General features: G+C 50.1%; 1 protein-coding gene across 1 annotated transcript; it reads left to right on the top strand.

Annotated features, from left to right (window-relative positions):
* Window positions 1-305: 305 nt before the first annotated feature.
* ATP12A (ATPase, H+/K+ transporting, nongastric, alpha polypeptide) lies at window positions 306-20,056 on the top strand. The gene is made up of 21 exons (XM_008591828.1): window positions 306-365; window positions 3,034-3,237; window positions 4,023-4,136; window positions 5,067-5,201; window positions 5,335-5,452; window positions 5,688-5,956; window positions 7,014-7,212; window positions 7,362-7,471; window positions 9,034-9,168; window positions 9,576-9,768; window positions 11,626-11,801; window positions 12,490-12,626; window positions 14,788-14,938; window positions 15,499-15,667; window positions 15,755-15,909; window positions 17,201-17,324; window positions 17,521-17,666; window positions 18,105-18,238; window positions 18,438-18,539; window positions 18,969-19,060; window positions 19,770-20,056. Exons 2-21 carry the CDS (start codon window positions 3,115-3,117, stop codon window positions 19,796-19,798), a joined length of 2,811 nt encoding a protein of 936 aa, XP_008590050.1. The 5' UTR covers window positions 306-365; window positions 3,034-3,114; the 3' UTR covers window positions 19,799-20,056.
* The last annotated feature ends 1,072 nt before the right edge of the window (window positions 20,057-21,128 follow it).

Here is a 21,128-nt window from a genome sequence, read left to right as displayed (position 1 = left end):
AATCTTACCATTTCTATGTGTTTTCCTAAAGGGTTAGCCTTTGGCCCCCTAAGCTAGAGGCTCTGGTTTCCTAAACTACAGGCTTTGTCTTAAACTAAGGACTTTGGTCCTTAGAAGGATTTTGGTCCTTCTACACTACAGGCTAAACTAAGGACTTCAGTCCTCTACACTGCAGGACTTTGGTCCTTCTATGCTAGTCTTTGGCCCTGTGAAATGCATGTGTTTTATTTCTATCTCCTTAATGTTAATATCCTCCACAGGAATTATCTAATTCATTCTGTTCTTCTTCCTTTCATGGACTTCAGGATGACCACAAACTCAGCATTAAGGAATTGGAAAAGAAATATGGTACAGACATCATTACGGTAAGTCATCAGGGAACTGGGGGTCGGGAAGAGAAGCCTCCCGACTATCCAAAGGAGAGGGCTGTGTGCTCAGGGTGTGTGGAGAAGTAGAGGGCACCTTATGATGAATGACCTACAGCAGAACCTTTGAAACTGCAATTATCCGCATGCCTGGGTGGAGAGAGAGCTGGTTGACCCCCAGGGGCTGGTGTGCCTGGACCAAGGCCCCAGCAGAGCCCCTTCACTGAGCTGTGCACTTGGTCGTAGATAGTTCTTTTGACTGTGACTGCAGGACAGCTGTGGTATCTCCAGAAAGGCACAGATACTTCTTTGTGGTCATGGCCAGAGGTTACTTCCAATCCCTGTCCCCAGGAAGTATAATGGTGCACGGAGCCCTTCTCAGCAGAGAATGGGGGAAGTCGGTGTTAGAAGGTGGGGGTCCTCTTGGAGCCCTGCTTGTCCTCCTCTGAGAGGGAACCATGGCTCCAGGGCACACTGGTGTTCTCGGGCATCTCGCAAATTCTCCCCCCACGGAAGTACTGCTTCCTTCTGTGAATTCAAATCCAAAGTTTCAGTGCCTTGACATTGGGAGATCTGGGTACTGAATGCATGTCTGTTCGGAGTCAACAAAAATACCTCCTATGCGGTTCACACTGGACTGGCAGTAGGCAGGACAGGTGACCCTGACCTTAAGGAAGAAGCAGCGGGGTGGGGAGGCGGGTCTGTGGGGAAGTATCATAACATCCACTCCATCCTGACGTGCTGTGAAATGACGAATTCTGACCAGAGGGACCAGAGCAGGCTCCTGGGACGCTGCAGTGTTTGAACTGGGACTCGGGAGGGTGATTCACGTTTAAGTCAGCTGAGTACCCTGGGACCAGAGAGGCCAGAGTGGGTTTGGACAGCAATCTGGGCTTGCTGAGAGCTAGTATGTGTGGAAAGGGGGAGGCAAGGAAGAAAGGAGCTGGGGAAGATCACTGGATGGGACTGTCAAGTGCTTTCCTATTGAACTAAGAGACGGGGGCTATATTACTTGTATTAGGGGCACAATTTTTAAACAGGGAAGTGACTTGATGAGATTCTTTTTCAAAAGGCAGCTCTGGTAGGGCTGGCTGGTTAGCTGAGTTGGTTAGAGCATGGTGTTGATAATACCATGGTCCAGGGTTCGATCTCTGCACCGGCGAGCCCCTCCCCACCCACCACCAAAAGGCAGCTCTGGTATAAGATATATATTTTTTTTAAGTAGGAGATGGAAGGGTCTAGAAGAATGAATGATAAGCCGGGACTGTGAAATGAGGATCCAAGACAGGGCAGCCCAGTAAGACAGGAAGGAAAGGGACAGATTAGAGGGATGTTTCAGAGAAGTAACTGACTCATGGGGTTTTTTGAATGACTCCCTCATCCCATTAGCCGAGTTGGAAAGGCAGGAGGAGATGTGGTCGGGTGACGGACAGGGCGAGGGGTGGAGGTGAGAGGTTAGAGAAGGCAGCAGGGAGGAGACGACGATGAATTTCATTTTGACTTATGCTATTAGAAACGTCTCCGGAGCATCCACATGGAAATGCTCTGCGGTAACTGAGCAAGATGAGCCCAGGGATCTGGAAGAGGAATGGCAGGTGGAGGGTGATGGTCAGGTTGGTGGCTCTGAATCCAGTTATTCAATGAATATTTGAGTCACTGCTACGGAAAAAGTATGAGACCCTAGAGAAGACACAAAAATGACCAAGATAGAGTCTTTGCCTTTAAGTAGCTTACAGCATAATTAGGGAGCTCTGTGTGCCTCGAATTCCATGCCTGAGAATGAGGGTAGGATTATTTTGAAGAATAAATGAGTACAGTTATCCCCCCTTATCCAAGGTTTCACTTTCAGTTACCTGTGGTCAACTGCAGTCTGAAAATATTAAGATATTTTGATGGAGAGAGAGCACATTCACATAAGTTTTATTACGGTATATTGTTACAGTTGTTCCATTATAATTTATTTATTTATTTATTTTTATTTATTTTATTTTTTTGTCTTTTTCCGTGTCCGGCAACGGATCGCAACCCTCAGTGTTGCCCCTGTACCGGACCGGGGACCGGCAACGGGATTGCAACCCTCGGTGTTACCCCCGCGCCTCGCTCAGCCAGTGAGCGGGAACCGGTCTGGTACCGGACCGGGGACCGGCAACGGGATTGCAACCCTCGGTGTTACCCCCGCGCCTCGCTCAGCCAGTGAGCGGGAACCGGTCTGTATGTGGGATCCGAACCCTCGGGCGGGAGCGCCGCCGCGCTTCCCAAGTGGCGCACTTATCCAGTGCGCCACCGGGCCGGCCCCGTTCCATTATAATTTATAAGTTGAACTTTATCATAGGTATGTGTGGATAGGAAATAACCATCGGGTTCGCTACGCCCTGTGGTCTCAGGCAGCCACTGGGGGCCTGGCACTGCATGCCCGTGGGTAGGGGCCTGCTGTAAGTGTGCGGAGAACAGACCCTGCCTGCTGACACTAAGCAGAAAATATTCTCTCAGGAAAGGTGGGCACTCGGGGGGATGTGGCATCGTCCCCTTTCCCCAGGACCTTCTTGGGCACAGGCACATCGATGCCTAATGGCAACCTGCAGAAATATGAAGCCCAGCCCTGAGGGAGGAGAATTATCTGATTCCTATTTGTGTGTGTTTGTGTGTTTGTTTTGCTTGGCTTTCTCAGGGTCTCTCCAGCACCAGAGCCGCTGAGCTGCTGGCTCGGGATGGACCCAACGCCCTCACCCCCCCCAAGCAGACGCCAGAGATGATCAAGTTCCTCAAGCAGATGGTGGGGGGGTTCTCTATCCTTCTGTGGGTAGGAGCCGTCCTGTGCTGGATCGCATTTGGGATTCAGTACACCAGCAATAGATCCTCTTCCCTGGACAGTGTAAGGCTCTGGGCTGTCTCCTTCCTGGTGTTGCTTAGTTAGTAGCAGGGAAAACAGTCATCCCAAGAGGGCTTTTGTGGGCACAGTGCTGGGCTGGATGCAGGACTCCACCACTGATCAGCCACTGCGTGGGTGTGGGAAAGACAGTAGTTTTCCCAGCTGTAAAACAAATGATATCTGACTTTGTGACTTCTCAGAGGCAGCATGAGCATGAATTTTAAAAAAGAGAGAGAAAACACCTTGAGTTCCTAAGGGAAAAAAGTCTACATCCATGTGAAGAATTTGGGGGAACTCTCTCCCCAGAGCTAACCTCTCCCTTTAACATGGAGAGCATCTCTGCCTGCTGAGAACTGGGTAGCAAACCACAGGCTGGATTGGCCTACATGGTGCTCAGAGAAAGAAGGCAGATGCAAAGGCCATGTGCTGTGTGGTTTCACTGATATGAAATGTCCAGAGTAGGCACACCCGTGGACCCAGGAAGCAGCGCCAGGGCTGGGGGTGGTGGGGATGGTGCAGACGGCGGGGGGGATGGCAGAGGGGGCACAAGGGCTCTCACTGGCATGATGGAAATGTTCAAAAGCTGGATTGTGATGATGGTTGCCCAGCTCTGTAAGTTTACAAAAAATCAGTGAGCTGTACACCTTAAATGGGTAAATTCTATGGCCTGTCAATGACACCAGGACATGACTGCCAGTGTCTCACCTTCCCACGGAGAGTGCTAGCCACAGGACCTGGCTCATTCCTGATGCCTGCTTTTCTGACTGACGCCTCTCCTCCTCACCCAGTTGTACTTGGGCTGCGTACTTGTCCTGGTTGTTATTCTCACGGGGATCTTTGCTTACTACCAAGAGGCGAAAAGCACCAACATCATGTCCAGCTTCAGTAAGATGATCCCGCAGGTGAGTGGCAGCCACGCTCCTCTGGTCTCTGCATGATTCGGGGTGAGGAAGTGTCAGATGAGATGAGCGCAGGCCTTGGAGGCAGGGTCCCTGCTCAAGCCCAGGCCATCCCTCACTGTCTGAGAAATCTTGTGCAAGTCACCTCATCTCTCTGAACCCCAGTTTTTCACAAGGTTCTGAGATGATCAAATGAGCTGTGATCCAGGAAAAGGCCCAGTCAAGAGTCAAGCAGAGCAGAAGTGTCAGTCATTGCACAGCATCTTCCATCGCCGCTCTTAGCATTCAGGGCCATCTGGACAGTCACTCAGGTGGTTCGTGCCTGTTCTATCACTGGCAGCCCAGGAGCTGCCCATGATTCTCTATCTGTGGCCGCTTTTGCTCCCATTCCCTAGCCCCAGTGCATGTGGCCCCCAAATGCTCTCAGCAGGGAGACCCAGAGCGCCCCTCTTCCCAGGAACCCTGGTCAGGTGTAAACAGCTGGAAAACCTTGCTGCCCGGGGTGGGGGCGGAGGAGGGCAGTGAAGATTCTGGGTGGGGCGGATGGCTCCTACTGGGCTAAGTAGCAGGCAATCACCTTGTTAAAGTTCCTCTGACCTCAGCAAGATTATTCAGCCCTTCGGCCCAACCTTCCATGTCCTTCCTGGTCCCTCCAGGACCGATCACCTCCGTTCACTCCCCTCCTGTGAGGCCCAGGGCCTCACTCTACTGTAACTGCCCTACAGCGGCCTTTTCTGGTTTCACAGACAACTCCATGAGCTCAAGGAAAAATAGTTCTCAGGGTCTTCTGTCCCCAGTGCAACAGTTCCCAGTTTTATTTCTGCCATTCTGCCAGCCGTGGGTTCCAGTGTCTCCGTTCTGAGACTCTGTGAGGTACAGGTACAGGGGCCGGCATCCTTCCAGGCTCTGAGGCATCTTGATTTTCTTCCACAGCAAGCTCTTGTCATCCGAGACTCAGAGAAGAAGATAGTTCCCGCAGAGCAGCTGGTGGTGGGGGACATCGTGGAAATTAAAGGAGGAGACCAGGTGCCTGCGGACATCAGGCTGCTGTCTTCACAGGGGTGCAGGGTGAGAGCACTGGAGGTCCCACCCTGAGGGCCGTGCTCGGCCAGGGCTTGTGTTCTGATGTCTTTCCCGATCTCAGTATAAGAGGCAGGGGACATGGTGCCTAGTTTTGAACTGTTCTCAAAATTTCTTCTAGGTGGATAACTCATCTCTCACTGGGGAATCTGAGCCCCAGCCCCGCTCCCCTGAGTTTACCCATGAAAACCCCCTGGAAACAAAGAACATCGGCTTCTATTCTACAACCTGTCTGGAAGGTAAGGCCAAGTGGCTGTCGGGGCCACATGCCCCGCCCATATCACTTCTCCCTCCTCGGGCCTGCCATCCCTGGTTGCAAAGCTTTTCCCAGAGGAAGCATGGAATTGAAGGCCTGAGGACTCGGTCTTTGTGATGTTGGGCACTAACCGCTCGTGCCAGCCGCCAGAGAGGGCCCTGAGCAGGCTCCGTCCCCCACCTGAGGACTCCTGGAACCAAACGTCTGCTTCCCTGTAGGCACGGCCACTGGCATGGTCATCAACACGGGGGACCGCACCGTCATTGGTCACATTGCCTCCTTGGCTTCAGGAGTTGGAAATGAGAAGACACCGATCGCCATTGAGATCGAGCACTTTGTTCACATCGTGGCCGGAGTGGCTGTCTCCATCGGCATCATTTTCTTCATCATCGCAGTGTCCATGAAGTATGACATCCTGGACTCCATCATCTTCCTCATTGGCATCATTGTGGCCAATGTGCCTGAGGGCCTCCTGGCCACTGTCACTGTGAGTCCATGCTGTCAGGCGGCCTGCGACCAGCCCACACTCCAGGTCTCCCCATCTTCAGAGCAGCACACCCTGCCCTGATGCCAGGGACAGCCCTGGGCCATTCTGAGTAGACCGTCTCTTAGAGAGACAAAGGCAACTGTGATATGTTTCATATTTGAATTCATCATCCTTGAAAACTTTATATTTTCAGGAGATCTATCTGTATTTGCCCCCTTAAGATAAGACAGGGCCAAAACCACCCTTTACAGGTTTTCTAGAAGGCCGATGTCTTCCCATGTTTCTTTTGAGAAAAATAAACTCCCTTTGTGATTTCTGTAACTTGGACACTTAGGTACACTGTTTGCCTTGCCTCTCTTCCCTCTCTCAGGTAGAAACCCCCCAGCCCTTTCCTGCCCTTCCTCCAGGTTCGGACCCTCCTCCCCAGTCTGTGCCATGGGGCCCCTGGGGGAGGATAAAGCAGTTCTTATTTCCAGGAAGTCGTGGAACTACACAGTCATTGGCCTGCTGTTGTTCTCACCAAAGATGGGGGAAGTTTTTGAAGTCCAGGTCTCTTCTGACTCCCAGAGAGAGTAACTGGAAGAAATTTGAGCCAAAAGAACCCTTTGAGATCTGGGAGCTTAAAAGAATCTTTAAAATATGAAGCTCTTAAAATGAAACACAGATGCTTCTCGATGGCCCAGAGCAACGCGTGAGTCCTCTTTGGCACGTACCAGTCACGGCCTCTCTCACGTATTCATGCCTGTGAGTGGCAGGAGCAGGTGGCCCGAGCGCCCTTCGGGACTATACATGAGGCCCAGCCACAGCAATGTTGCCTGTCTTTGCCACCCATGGGTCATTTTCTTCAAGGAATGAAGGGACAAGAAAAGTGTTCCATATTTAATTCAAAAAAGGATTGTGGCGTGCAGGGCTGTTAGTGGCTCATGAGCTCTGCTGCGCCAGCAGCTGTGCCTCTGTCCTAAAACCCGATCCCAGCCGACCCCAACTCTTTCTGTATTATTGAATCTGGGTCACAATGATGATTTTTCCCAAAGCTTCCTTCTTCTCTCTTGTCTAGGTGACCCTATCGCTGACAGCAAAACGGATGGCCAAGAAGAACTGCCTGGTAAAGAACCTGGAGGCGGTGGAGACTCTGGGTTCCACCTCCATCATCTGCTCAGACAAGACGGGGACTCTGACCCAGAACAGGATGACCGTGGCCCATCTGTGGTTCGACAATCAGATCTTCGTGGCCGACACTAGTGAAGACCATTCAAGTAGGTCTCTTGGAGCATTCTGTGGCCCAAAGCTGTGGACTCAGCAGTGGGGCTGAGCCGAGGGCAGTGGCCTCCGTCTGTGGCTGCCGTGTGAGTCGTGGATGGCAGGCCAGCACTGCGACAGCCACTGCTCTTTCTCTGTTTTCCAGACCAAGCCTTTGACCAAAGCTCTGGAACCTGGGCCTCCTTATCCACGATAATAGCATTGTGCAACCGAGCTGAGTTCAAGCCAGGACAGGAGAGTGTCCCCATCATGAAGGTAAAGCCTCTGCGGCGCTCAGTGTTAAACCACAGCCAGTGTTGATCACTTTCTCTGTCCTGATCAGGTGCTCGATTTAATCTCTCCAGCAGAGGAAAGTTGGTACTAGTAAGAGCAAGTCCGACCCACAAGACAAGCAGAAAGTTGTCTTTACTCTAACTAGCCTTGAGAAATCACAGAGGTGCTCAAAACATCTCAGATATTGATTTAGGTCCTTTTGAAAATTGTCTCATTCCAGGAAATGAATGTGCCTGTAAGTTACTTTCCTAACTTCTTTGCCAGCTAAGTGGATATAATCAGTTCCTTTGTTGCACAAATACCATCTGCTGACGTTTAGGATATAATCAGATGGAAATAAAGGGACTGGCTGGTCTTAGCGCATATTTCTCTTGCCTGGGATGTGGCAGCAGACGGTGCTCTGGGGGTCCTGGAAGGGGGAATACGCCACAAGCTCTCCTCCCTTCCCTCTCCTTTCCCCTTCCCTCCCTCCCTTTCTCTCATCTTCTCAGTCTCAGTGAGTCCCTGGGTCTGCGTTTTCCTGGCTTTTCGACTTGCCGTCTGTTTCCTTCATTGTGCTTTTCTGTCTCTGTCACTCAGCTTGTCACTGCTTCTTGACCAGCTGCTTCTCCATCAGTACCTTTCAAATCTTTGCGTCCGCATCTGATTTCTCATCCAGGCTCCAGCCTGGATCTCAGCTCGCTGTGTGTTTCCCCTCAGAAGTGACTCCATGTGAGCCCCTCAACAAATTGTACTTGTCACCTTCCACCTGTACCCAGCCTGGCTTCAAATCGATATCTTGTCCCAAGTTTTCTATCTTTCCATGATATACCCATTCTACTGTCATCAGGCCAAAACTTCTGGAAGTCATCTTTGACTTTCTCCTTTCCTATATCTAGTGAGTCACCAAGCCCTATCATTCTTATTTCAAAATATTCATAATTTTACATTTTTATCGTCACCAATACCCTGCATCTAAATAGCTGTACCAGCTTTTCAACTGGCCTCCCCAGTTCCAGTTGAACCTTCCTGCAGTCTTTCTCACATGCCACGAGTCTTCCTTAAACACTGCTCTTATCTTCACCTGAGTTTGCTCAAAACTTTCTGTGCTTCCCTGATTTCTGCTTCTTGCGTCTAGACTCAGCCTGCCTCTCGGTGCCCTCCCCGAGCACACCCTGCACATGCACCTGTGCTTCAGACACTCACACAGGAAGCCTCACTTCATGCCTCCATGTGTGGCATTCTGGTTTCCAGAAGGCTTTCTTCTGCTCCTCTGTCTCTTGGTAGCCTTCCCGTCTGTCAAGATCTAGTTCATAGCTGCTCTTTTTCTTGAGACCCTCCAGCCCTCCCAGAGCTCCAACTTTTTGAACGTCCCTGATGCCAGCAGGTGGCGCCTGTGTCTCACACGCTTACCATTGTCTTGAATCAGGCGCTGGGGGTCACCTGACTGTCTTGTCCCTCCAGCTGGATGGTAAGCTTGGTCAGGACACATGTTGATTCACTAAAAACAATCACAAAAGAGGCAGATTGTGTGCTGCCAATATTTTTTTATCTTTGATTTTCAGAAAGTCGTGGTTGGAGATGCCTCAGAATCTGCTCTTTTGAAATTCTCCGAGGTGGTTTTGGGTGATGTGATGGAAATTAGAAAAAGAAACCGCAAAGTAGCTGAAATCCCTTTTAACTCTACCAACAAATTTCAGGTGAGTTTTTCCTAACAACTGACAGTCTTTGTTATCACTAGAACATTTCTACCTGCATGTATCCTTTGGTCAACCCATATTTTGGAAATATCTGACTAAAAATAGTCCTCGGTTACAGGGCCTGGGCATCTGGTCAACCCAGGTCAAGTTTCCTTTGCTGGCCTCCTTCCTTTCCCTGAAGTAGGGCAGAGAAAAAAAAAGACAAAGATGTTATTTAGATCTCTGCATGTTACTTGACCACAAGAATAAAAAGGTGGAGCATGCCTGGGGATGTTGCTGTTTCTCTGTCTCCTCTACATTTCAAGGGCATGTAGAGAGGACGGACTGCAGCTCACGGGCAGCTCTGCAGTGAGGACACGCCGCTGTCAGTAATGCACTGCAGCTAATGCTCGGTCATTCCTTCCCAGCTCTCCATACACGAGACAGGCAACCCCGATGACAAGCACTTCCTCGTGGTGATGAAGGGAGCCCCGGAGAAGATCCTGGAGAGGTGCAGCACCATCATGGTCGATGGCCAGGAGAAGCCTCTGGTCAAGAGCGCGACCGAGGCCTTCCACACGGCCTACATGGAGCTGGGCGGGCTGGGCGAGCGCGTGCTGGGTGAGCTCCGGGGGCAGGGCCCGCCCGCCACTGGGGGTTTGCAGAGGACGAGGCAGGTGTCTGCGAGGAACCGATGACCTCACAGGGTAGCCTTGGTGTCCACGTGGATCATGTGGAGAAGAACATGATAAGCGGGTGGCAACATGTGACAGCGCCGAGGAGGGTGGGGTCACTTCCAGACAAGCCACGCTGGGAGACTGGGCCTGGAGTGAGGGCACTTGAAGGTGGCTGGGGGAGTCTCCACGGGAGACAGGACGACACCAGCTGAGCATGGAGGTGGGAGTGGCCAGGCGTGTGCACGCCAGGCAGGACAAGCCAGTCCGTGCTGAATGCTGCAGGGGGATGGGATGGCACAGCTGTGGGAAACAGGACTGGTGAGAGACGAGGTCATGACACGGAGGCCTCGAATATGCGGGCGAGGAGAGGGGGTTTCAGCCCACAGTCAGTGGAGAACCTGGGGGGCTTTGCAACAGGTTGACCATGTTTGCTTAGGGTAGGCCTTGGCAGCAGCGGGAGGGGAGACCCGGGTCTGCTCAGGAGGTGGCTGCCCTCAGTCAGGTGCAAGGGACGGGGATTTGGTCCGAGGCAATGGGGATGTGCGGGAAGGGTCAGGTGAAGAGACTTCATGGAGGCAGAATTGGCGATTGATTACTTACAACTGATTAGAGGGGAATAAGATTTAAAAACAAGCTTCCCATTTAGTGACTAGGAAAAAAGTGAGCCAGTACCTGGGACAGGGATGTTAGAGGGGGAAGGAGCCTGAGAAAAGCAAGCACTGGTCGGGGGAGCCTAACTGTGGCGACGGTGGCAGAAACATGGGGGACAGTGTGTTCCATTGTCACGTCACAGCCCCTATTCAGAACTGCAGAATGATGGATTCAAAGAAAAAGCAGTTCATGGTGGATGATCAGGCCCATCAAACACCATGAAAGTTCTTGCCAAGAGAGGTGGAGCCTGTGGAACGAGTGCTTCCAAAGGATATTTGAGTTTGTAAAGCAGATACGGTACATAAATGAGGTGACAGTACTTTAAGCATGCCTCAGATAACCCCCAGCACCAGGTAAACTCCTTTTCAACACGAATTCATCTCCATCTGACTGGAGTCCTCTAGGGACCTGTTTGACCTCTCCACGTCTGCTTCACTGAATTGTGTAAAGCAGTGGGCCGTGCTGGGAATCAATTCAATGTAAAAGCCGACGAGGGGGTCATGCGATCTTGGTGGTCCCACCAGACCTAGGAGTTCCTTCTACCCCGATCTGGGAGAGGCTGATGCCTCCTGAGCAGAGGATGGTTCTACCCGGCCCTTCCTCTTGTGCTTATCTTGATTAAGGACTGAACTTTGTACCACTTCCCTGCTTTGTGCAGTAACATGTGCTTCCTCTGCCTAAAGTGGCCTTCCCACCCCCAACCCTTCCTCCTTCCCCTGGAAAACATCTATGCCTCCCTCAGGGTTCAGCTCACACGTGCCCTCGCAGAAGTGTCTCCTGACTCCACAGGTAGCTGAGGAGTCGCTCTACTCTCCTGCAGTGTTTTATTATGTTTTATCTCTTTAGCTCTCAGTCCCCCATCCCCCACTAAACTGGGACATCTTTGGAAATAAAGGCCAGGCCATCTTGGTCATTATGTCTCTAGAACATAACATAGAACCTAATGAGCACACAGTAAATTATCTTTTGATGAAATATGTCTTTCCTAAAAAAAAAAAAAACCATGCTTCATGGAATTGAAGGAGTTATTCTAGTATTTTCTCATGTATTGGAAAAACAGTAAAGGACTGAGAGTGTAGCATGTTTCCCCCTTTTCTTTTGTCCTTTCTTATCCTAGTTGCATTGACTCCCAAATTCACACCCATTCCAGGTTTCTGCCATCTCTACCTGCCAGCAGATAAGTTCCCAGAAAACTACTCCTTCGATGTAGACACCATGAACTTTCCCACCTCCAACTTCTGCTTTGTGGGGCTCTTGTCAATGATCGACCCGCCTCGGTCCACCGTGCCAGACGCAGTCACCAAATGCCGGAGTGCAGGGATCAAGGTGGGAGTTACTTTCCTGACTCCACTTATTTGGTATCCCTTTCTAAGAACGTTTGTCATAGGAGATGGCCAGTGTTGAGGTCTTTTCAAGTAAATATCATAATTCCCTTTTTAAAAAAATCTCTATTTTCACTATGCTCAGATTTAAGTAACTGGCCCATAAAAGCAAAATGATTGTGTCTATGTGGAATAAGCCACAACAGTAAGTACAGTGAGAAGAGTCTCCCAGTGCCATGAAGTGGCCTTATCTTGCCCTAGACCAGGAGAGATAATAAAAGCTTCTATTACTTAATCTGGGGGGAGGTCAGCCTCCATAATCCACTTATCTTTATGATATCGAAGCCAAAATATGAATTCCATTACCACGTTAATACCATGACTGTTGGAGCAGCAAGGGGCTGCCCCGGGCAGACATCTACCGGCCCTTTCACAAATAACGTGACATCAAAAGGGGAAGGGCTTCCTGAAAGGTCGGAGGAGGAAGTGTGAGAGCTTAGGAGCAAGGGTAGACCCACAGGATTAGTGTGTCCTCAAAGACAGTGTGTCTGAGAGCCAGAGCTGCCCAGAGGGCAGCCCACGCCTGTCACTAACTACGCTCTACCAGGGCACGTGAAGAGGGTGGTGCCGAACCGTCCTGCTGTGGTCGGCTGAGCCCCTGACTGTCCGCGGGCCCTTCTTGTCTGCTCTAGGTTATTATGGTTACAGGTGATCATCCCATCACAGCCAAAGCTATCGCCAAGAGTGTAGGGATCATCTCAGCCGGCAGTGAGACCGTGGAAGACATTGCAAGCCGCCTCAACGTGGCCGTGGAGCGAGTGAACAAGCGGTAAGCTCGGCCGGCGTGTCACCACACAGGTCCTCGCCCATGGGCTGGGCTCTAAAGAGTGGGGCTATTTGGAGCAAATCACCTTTTTGCCAAACACATTCTCAGGGCACTGCTAGGCTAGTTTGATCTACAACCGACCTATCCATCCATTCACTCAAAATGTTATTGAGCACCTAATAAGCGTCAGGCCCTGTACTGATGCCATAAGATGACCCTTTGTGGATCCTTTTCAGAAATTTCAAAATCCAGTGAAGTAGATCTGAAAACCTATGTGCCCAATTTAGAGAAAAACTGAAACACAGGGTTTATATGAAATTACTTGCCTCTGATCCCTTTGGGTTTCGTGTACTCCCCCAGTGAGTATATTGGGTATTTATTCAATTGGCTTCGTAATGAGTAGTTATGTGAACTACTTTTCTTTTTTATTTGGTAGTAAACAGAATGGAAGCTTCCTAAGGAAAGATTTTTTCCTTGCTTCTCCTAATTCTTTTAATAGTGTCTGCCCTTTAATCCATCCATCTATGCATTTTATTCATCTACTAATTCTTTCAACAATTATTTATTGAGTGCTAGATACTGGAACTATCCAACCAAACAGAACAGACACTGTCCCCTCTTTTGGGGAGCTTCCCATCCAGCCAGGCAGGCAGGGGAAAAAAACCAATTGTGACGTGGTCAGCACAGTGAAGCAGACCCAGGGGTGTGGGGGCTGGACTTCGGAGGGGAGCGGCCTGGACTGTGGGTAGTTTAGATGAGGCAGACTAAGGTCTTGGGTTGAAGAGAAATGTCGTCAGCTGGGTTATACTTTCTTGCATGAAAGGAAAAAAGGGAAAGACCAGCGAAGGTCTTCTGCTTCACCCAAGCACGTATGCCTTTCAGGAACGCAGAGTTGTCAGGTAAGAAATGATTACCAGGCAACAAATTACCAAGTAAGACAACCAGCCAGAATTAAAGCATCTGGGCACAGCAACAATATTTAAAGTCGAAGGGTCTTCCAGTGCTCCTTTGTGTAAATAACATGCCCCTACAAAAACAGGTTCAGGGCTGCTTTGCTCGGTTTTTTAAAATAATAGGATTTTCATACAAGTTACCACGCTGAACAGGAGTGAAGTGGGTACTTCCGTGAAGGTCTTCATCAGCTCCAGCTTTGTGACCATGTGATAACTGCATTTTGGCAGTTGTAAGGGAAAAGGAAACCCCTCTCCTTCTCATCTCACTGTGATATTTTTTACCAGCAGTTAGGAAGACCTGTAGTTGAGTCAAGTCTTAGAATTCCAGTATTTAGCACCAAGAGGAGAAAGACCTAAAAAGCCCAAAGCTTACAAGATGTGAGGAAAAAGGCTTGTGTTTTCTATGTTCAGTGGCATTTAAGTGTGGAGTGTTAGCCCAGGGAAGCTGAAGTGAGATGCACATTCCTGGCAAGGGAGGGAGACCTGTGGAGGCCTTAGGGCAGCGGGGGCATGGGGGTCTCAGGACTGAGAGGGTCCAGTGGGCTGGAGGGGAGAGCCCAAGGGGAGGCGAAGCCCCACAGCACAGGCCCCAGCTGGCCTTGCTGACCAAGTTACAGAGTTTGGAGTCTGTTGGAAGCACAGTGGAAAGCCCCTGCAGAGTTTTAGCAGGGGTGGCACAGCAGACCTGCATAATCACAGTCCCTAGAACCTACTTTCATAGTCAGCAGACAACAGTTTTACTCAAAGAAGACCTCAATAAACTTTTCTCCCTATATAGCACATTGCACATAGGAGACACTCTATACATCTGAAATAAACGGTGGCACCAAAGGATTGTTACCTGTGTCTTTTGACATAAGGGAATTCTAGGACCCAAAACATAAACAGGCAGTTTGTTCCCTTCCTTGTATTTGTTAAGTAAAGCATGGCCCCAGAAGTACCACGTCTCAATCATTCCTGTAAGGAAAAGGCTCCTTGGCTTTTTACTCCTGTAAAGATGGTCTCATGTTTTAGCCTCAGTTTACTATCTTGAAATGGAGACCGTAGTGCCCCCGGGACTCATAACCCCTGTTATCTCACTAGAATATTAGGTGTCAAGGACATTGGGTTCCTGGTAAAGTCAAAGAGGCTTCAGCCCATGTCCTGCCCAGAACAGTGTTTCAATGAAGATCTGGCGTCGGGCCTCACCCAGTCTCTTCTGGCCGTCCTAGGGATGCTAGAGCCACTGTCGTGACTGGCATGGAGCTGAAGGACATGAGCCCGGAACAGCTGGACGAGGTCTTAACCAACTACTCGGAAATCGTCTTCGCGCGGACGTCCCCCCAGCAGAAGCTGATCATCGTGGAGGGCTGTCAGAGGCAGGTGGGTGGACGGCGGCACCAGAGGGCTGACAGGGTCCGCCATGCCCACACGGAAATGCAGAGCAGAGGTCAGGATCTCAGATCAGGCTGTGGCACCTTTTAAGCTTCTCAAGAGAGAGTTCTTGGCCCGTTCTCGTCCGCTGACCTCTGCACCGTGTCACCTGTCCTCCTCTGAGACCCCCGTGGCTGCGCCCTCCCCGAGGGTTCTCACCGGCTCTTTGTATTTCATCACAAGAGCCTGCGGCTTCTGACAGTGAAGCGTTTGCCACCGTAGTAGGTGCGGGTATAGGAAGATTTAAAAATGTGAAGACACAAGATATAAAACATCTCCGTTCACTGGCCACACATGTAGGTTTTTTTGTTATTGGATATATCTTGTTCAGAGCTCCTTGTCCTTGCTTCTGAGATTTCCTGGCTTCATCTTCTCCCCTACGTGGGCCCTACACTTCGGCTCCAGTAGTCAGTCCTCACAGCCTCAAGATGAAATGGAGGCTGTGCTGTTCCTGCCCAGCCTGACCTCTTGGGCCCGCTCGCTCCCATTTTCTCACCATGTCCCCACAGGACGCAGTTGTCGCTGTGACAGGGGATGGGGTTAATGACTCCCCAGCTCTGAAGAAGGCAGACATTGGGATTGCCATGGGGATAGCAGGTTCCGACGCAGCCAAGAACGCAGCTGACATGGTCTTGCTGGATGACAACTTTGCGTCCATAGTCACGGGGGTGGAGGAAGGTGAGTGAGGTCTCAGGTGGCCTGCCCGAGGGCTGGGGTCACTGGTGGACTAGAAGCAAGTCTTATAAGGAGAAACATCTTTGCTAGGTCGCCTGATCTTTGACAACCTGAAGAAGACTATCGCTTATACCTTGACCAAGAACATTGCTGAGCTTTGCCCCTTTCTGATCTATATCATCGCGGGGCTGCCCCTGCCCATCGGCACCATTACCATCCTGTTCATCGACTTGGGCACAGACATAGTAAGTGCACTCAGGGGACAGGGCCTGACAGCCACCCCGAGATATAAAGTTCAGGGTCATGACATTCAGGGGCCAGGAGGTGGACTCAGTCAGTGCTTCTCAAACATCGATGTGACGGGGCCTGTAGTTCTGCATTTCTAACAGGCTTCCAGGTGGTGCAGATTCTGCTGGTCCACAGAGCACACTTCAAAGCAAAGGAGAGAGACATCTGTCAAATGCTTGGAAATTAAAACCACTTTTCTCCATGTGGAGCTTTTTAAGACATGAGTCTTCATGCTCCAAAAAAACCATGCCATTGGTCAGTTTCAGCCCCTGTGCCTCCCTGTTCTCTGAGGAAGATGAAGCTATCACCCAAATCATCCCTGTGCTGCTGGGGACCCGGGGGCTAAAGTGATAACCTCACAACCACCCCTGGTTACTAAGAGCATCTGTGACCTGGAAGCCCCTCACCCAAACACAGTAAGAAGTAGCAGTCATGAAGACTTTGTAAAGCCTTGACTTACAATAACATCACCTGAACCTTCCCCTCTTCTAGTATGTATCCATTCGAAGAGAGCTTGTGAAGTCACCCACATGGCTCTGGCTTACATGGCAAAGCGGGGAAAGCCTCAGAGAGCAAGCTGAGTTCACAGCAGGAAAACGGCCCTGCAGATTGCCTCCTGCCCCCTCTCATTTTATATAGTTGATCTCTACATTTCAGGGAGACTAGAGATGTCTTTACCTTTGAGAAGAATTAAAGTTCCCATAACCTATAGATCATTTTTCAAGCCCTTTAAATCTGCTCATTTTTCTCCACACAGTGGTTTTCCACATGTGGTCCAGGCATTGCAAGGAAGCTTACTAAAAATGCAAATTTTCTGGCCACAGCCCCAACCTGAATCAAGAAATCTGGAGGTGGGGCCCAGCAATCTGTCTTTTAATAGACCCCCCAGGTGGGAGGACTGTGAGAGAACTGCTGTTCTACCACATCGCTCTGGGATGCAGTGACATGCCAAAGCAGGGAGAGTGGTACAAGAAATCCTCCCTGGAGGGAGAAAGTGTTTTGTAACGAGCATTGGTTAGAACTCCCAGCACATGGTGGAAACAAAAAGCAGACTGATCTTTAAAGCCACTGTTCTTAAGTTCCAGACAACGTGCCCCCTATTGCCTGCACCCTGTCCCCAGCACCACCGCTGCCATCCAGCAGTCCCCGCCACCCCGCCCACCCTTGCTGTGCCGCTGTGGCTGTCCTCCTCCTGCGGGTGGAGCCACACATCGCAGGGTTAGGCTTCACGGCCCTCTCCCCCTCTAGATCCCCTCCATTGCCTTGGCGTATGAGAAAGCTGAAAGTGACATCATGAACAGGAAGCCTCGCCACAAGAAGAAGGACAGGCTGGTGAACGCACCACTTGCCGTCTACTCTTACCTGCACATTGGTATGACAAGGGCATTTCTTACCTGTCACACAAGGGACCACCCCAGAGAACTTGCCCGAGTCACAAGCACAGTCGGAAAGTGTGTTCTTCCTTGCTGGGGGTGGGTCGGGATGGAGGGGGACCCAGGAGACTGAGGACGAGGCAGTTCCCTGCAGCAGTCATAGAGCCTGTGTCCACATCTCTCCTGTGCTTTCAGGCCTCATGCAAGCCCTGGGAGCGTTCGTTGTGTATTTCGTCGTGTATGCGCAGGAGGGCTTTCGACCCGGCGCTCTCATTGGCCTGCGGGAAGAATGGGAAAAGGACCACGTGAACGACTTGGAAGACAGCTACGGGCAGGAGTGGGTGTGTGACAGGCTCTGCCGCCAGCCCCTGCCTGCTCTGCCCCTCTCACTGCCCTACCCAGACTGGCGCAGGGCATGTCTCCAAACAGTATTAAGGAGACAAAGAAGTTGAAAGCTTCTTAGCTAATAGGGCTTGGGGCCTCTTGGTGACACTGGTTTGGCCTTTTTGGGATTCAACCTCACTTTTTTATATTAGCTTTGCCATTGGAATGGAAAACTGACCACTCCAACAATGCCCATAGTTGGGCCAAATAAATTTTTAGCATCTTCCCCTAGTCGCCTGGTTAAAGGGAAAAAAAATGTCTTTCTAAACACAAGGAGATGGTCCACTCTCAATCTGGGTGAGGTGGGAAGAGAGTGAAGCTGTAGAAAACTTTACTGAGTTCTCCTGAAGTTTTCCTTTGGGCTCACAGCCTCTTCCTTCTCTGCCCATTGACAGACAAACTACCAGAGGAAATACCTACAATGGACAGGCTACACGGCCTTCTTTGTTGGCATCATGGTCCAACAAATAGCAGATCTGATCATCAGGAAAACCCGGAGGAATTCCATCTTCCAGCAGGGTCTCTTCAGGTATCGCCTGTGCCTGACCTCGTGCCTCAGCCCTGGCTCTGCCAGGCTGGGATGACGAGGGTCTGTCGACTGACAGCACCTGACCTTTACCACGCATGTAATGCAATGGGCCTTTACTCCACCGGTGGCACAGTCTGCTGGGTGTGTGGTCACGAAGCCACAGGAATTCAGAATCTGTTTTCTCTTGCGTATCTTGCAGAAACAAAGTCATCTGGGTGGGGATTGCATCACAGATCGTCATTGCACTGATCCTCTCCTGTGGCCTCGGAAGTGTCAGGGCCCTGAGTTTCACCACGCTCAAGTGAGTTCATCTTCAGCAGCATTGTGAATAGAGCCAGCTCCTGTTCTGAGCCATTGCAGCCTAAATAAGCACTAGCATTCCAGGGGCCAGGGTTCTTTCCCCGAAGTCTTTCAGAAGGGGTCAAACTAACCCTGTGCTCTGTGAGTGGAGGCTGTGACCCACCAGCTTTCCAGAAGAGGAACTGGGTTTTCTAGACCTCACCGACCCACCTCCACTCTCATCCAGCAGGTTACTTCAAAGGCAGATGTTGCTTCTAGCAGTTGCGGTCCGTGTTAAATAAGGAGCTTTCCTGTTTCATGTGTGGGACCTGGTGGGTTCGTTCTTTCCAGTAAGGCAGGAATCATGAACAGGGAGGCCCCTGCCCATTGGCCAGGGCTTGAGCTGTCCCTTGGGCACGGCAGGGCTCACCTCCCTCCCTCCTGCTTGCAGGCCTCAGTACTGGTTTGTGGCAGTGCCATTCGCCATCCTGATCTGGGTGTATGACGAGGTGCGGAAGCTCTTGATCAGGCTCTACCCTGGAAGTGAGTAGTGATGCGACATGATGTACATTGTACAAATTTAAAAGGCATAAAGGGGTATTTAGTGAACAAACAAACCTCTTACTTTAAGTCTTTCAGCCACCTAGTTTCCTTTCCTAAAGGCACCTATGCCAATTTCTTGAATATTCTTCCAAAAATAGCCTATGCGTATATATACATATGCACTGTATTCTTTTCCCTCCAACACAAATTGTAGCATACTATATATACTATTCTACACCTTTCTTTTTCCATGTAATGTATCCTGGATATCATTTCATATCAGAACTGTATAGAGTGGCCTTATTCATCCTAGCAGCTGCATGGATCATCCATACTTTATTTAATCAGTTCTCAATTGATGGATTGTTTCCACTATTTTTCGGTTTCAAGTAATATACAGTGAATATTTTTTTTCCTTTTTTTTTGTCTTTTTTCGTGACCGGTAACGGGATCGCAACCCTCAGTGTTGCACCCCTACCGTGACCGGCAATGGGATCGCAACCCTCGGTGTCGCGCCCGCACCGCACTCAACCAGTGAGTGGACCAGTCTCTATATGGGATCCAACCCCTGGGCGGGAGCGCCGCCACGCTCCCAAGCGCCGCACTCAACCGAGTGCGCCACCGGGCCGGCCAGCGACATGATTTTTTGAGCTCTGTTTACCTACTTCTGCAGATTCTCCATTCCTAATTTACTTTTCTACCTCTACAGGCTGGTGGGATAAGAACATGTATTATTAAGACCACCTCGCGTCTCACGTCTCCCAAAGGCACGGGGGCGCATTCTCACTCATCCTTCAGCCACTTGCTGGGAGGTCTCTGTGCAGTGTGATGTCATCAAAATCCATCAAGAGGGAACTTGCATATAGAAAACTGCATGAGAGATATTCCCCGATGTTTTGTACTTTAAACTGAAATTTGACTATGTACATATGATTTTCATCTCTATCTCCATCTCCTTATTTTAAAATACATGAATTTCAAGGTAATGGTATGGGGGAAAATGTGTTTATATTTATATAAAGCTCACTGATGTTAAATTGTCTTGTGCAACCCACGCAGCTGCTGGGGTCTGCCTTAAGCTCTAGATAGGATTGCTCAGACCTCCATCCCACATCCTATTAAAGGCCCAATGACCTTCCTAAGATTTCTGTGAATCCCCCAAGGACGTGAATTTTCACAGTCACCTTGGTCAAAAAATGCTGACTCAGCTCAGGGTCTGCAGGAGATGGAAGTGCTGTCAGGTTTACATCACAGCAGCACGGACGATCTCAATTTTGACTCTGAGTCGTCCTTCTTGAAGGCCCTGGCAACCTTGCTGTGACAGTTTCGCTGGCTGCATCACTCCATCCCTCCTCTCAGTACCTCCCAGCCTTCCTGTGCTCCCACTCCCACATGCCCTCCACCCCCACCAAAGCTGAACTCCAAGCCCATTTTGCACATCCTAACTCAAAATGCTTAACTGATCCAGAGGGGCAGGGCTTTCATTTGTGAGGATTCCACCTCAGTACAGAGCCATGTGGTTTAGGTAGTAATATTTATTTTTTGTAGAACAGTTGCCAAGCACTCCCCAGCAATCACGTTTCATGTTTCAACTTAGGTATATTCACGTGTGACACACACATCCATGTTAACAGGCCCAGACAGGCATCGTTTTTAAGTAAAAAATGTTTTTTAAAACCAGGTCTAATTGTGGTGTTCTAATTAATTTGAATTTTTCTAGAATGCAGAGCACAGGACACAAAAAAAAATGAGATGTGGTTTCCTTCCCCTCCGCCCCCCGCAGCAATGCTCCAGGGGAAATTGTTTTACAGGCTTTCCATCAACTGCACACCCAGCACTAACTGATTTGACAGAACCTGAAAATTACACCTGGTTAAACTTTCCCCATCTAGTGGGCTGCCCCACGCCCTCCTTTATTGCAGGCATTCGCTCAAGGGCATCTGCTGCTGATGGCTCTAGATTGGCATCTCTGGGGCAGGGAAAAGGAGACTCAGAGCCACCATGACCTCAGGGGTCACATGCAGGAGCATGAAACAGAGAAGGGTGCCATCGCTGAGACTTTATGTAA

Source organism: Galeopterus variegatus, unplaced genomic scaffold (genome assembly GCF_000696425.1).
Source record: "Galeopterus variegatus unplaced genomic scaffold, G_variegatus-3.0.2 Scaffold7330, whole genome shotgun sequence".
NCBI classification, from domain to species: domain Eukaryota; kingdom Metazoa; phylum Chordata; class Mammalia; order Dermoptera; family Cynocephalidae; genus Galeopterus; species Galeopterus variegatus.
Note: the sequence above shows the minus strand (reverse complement) of the source record. Positions and strands in the feature narration are given on the sequence as shown.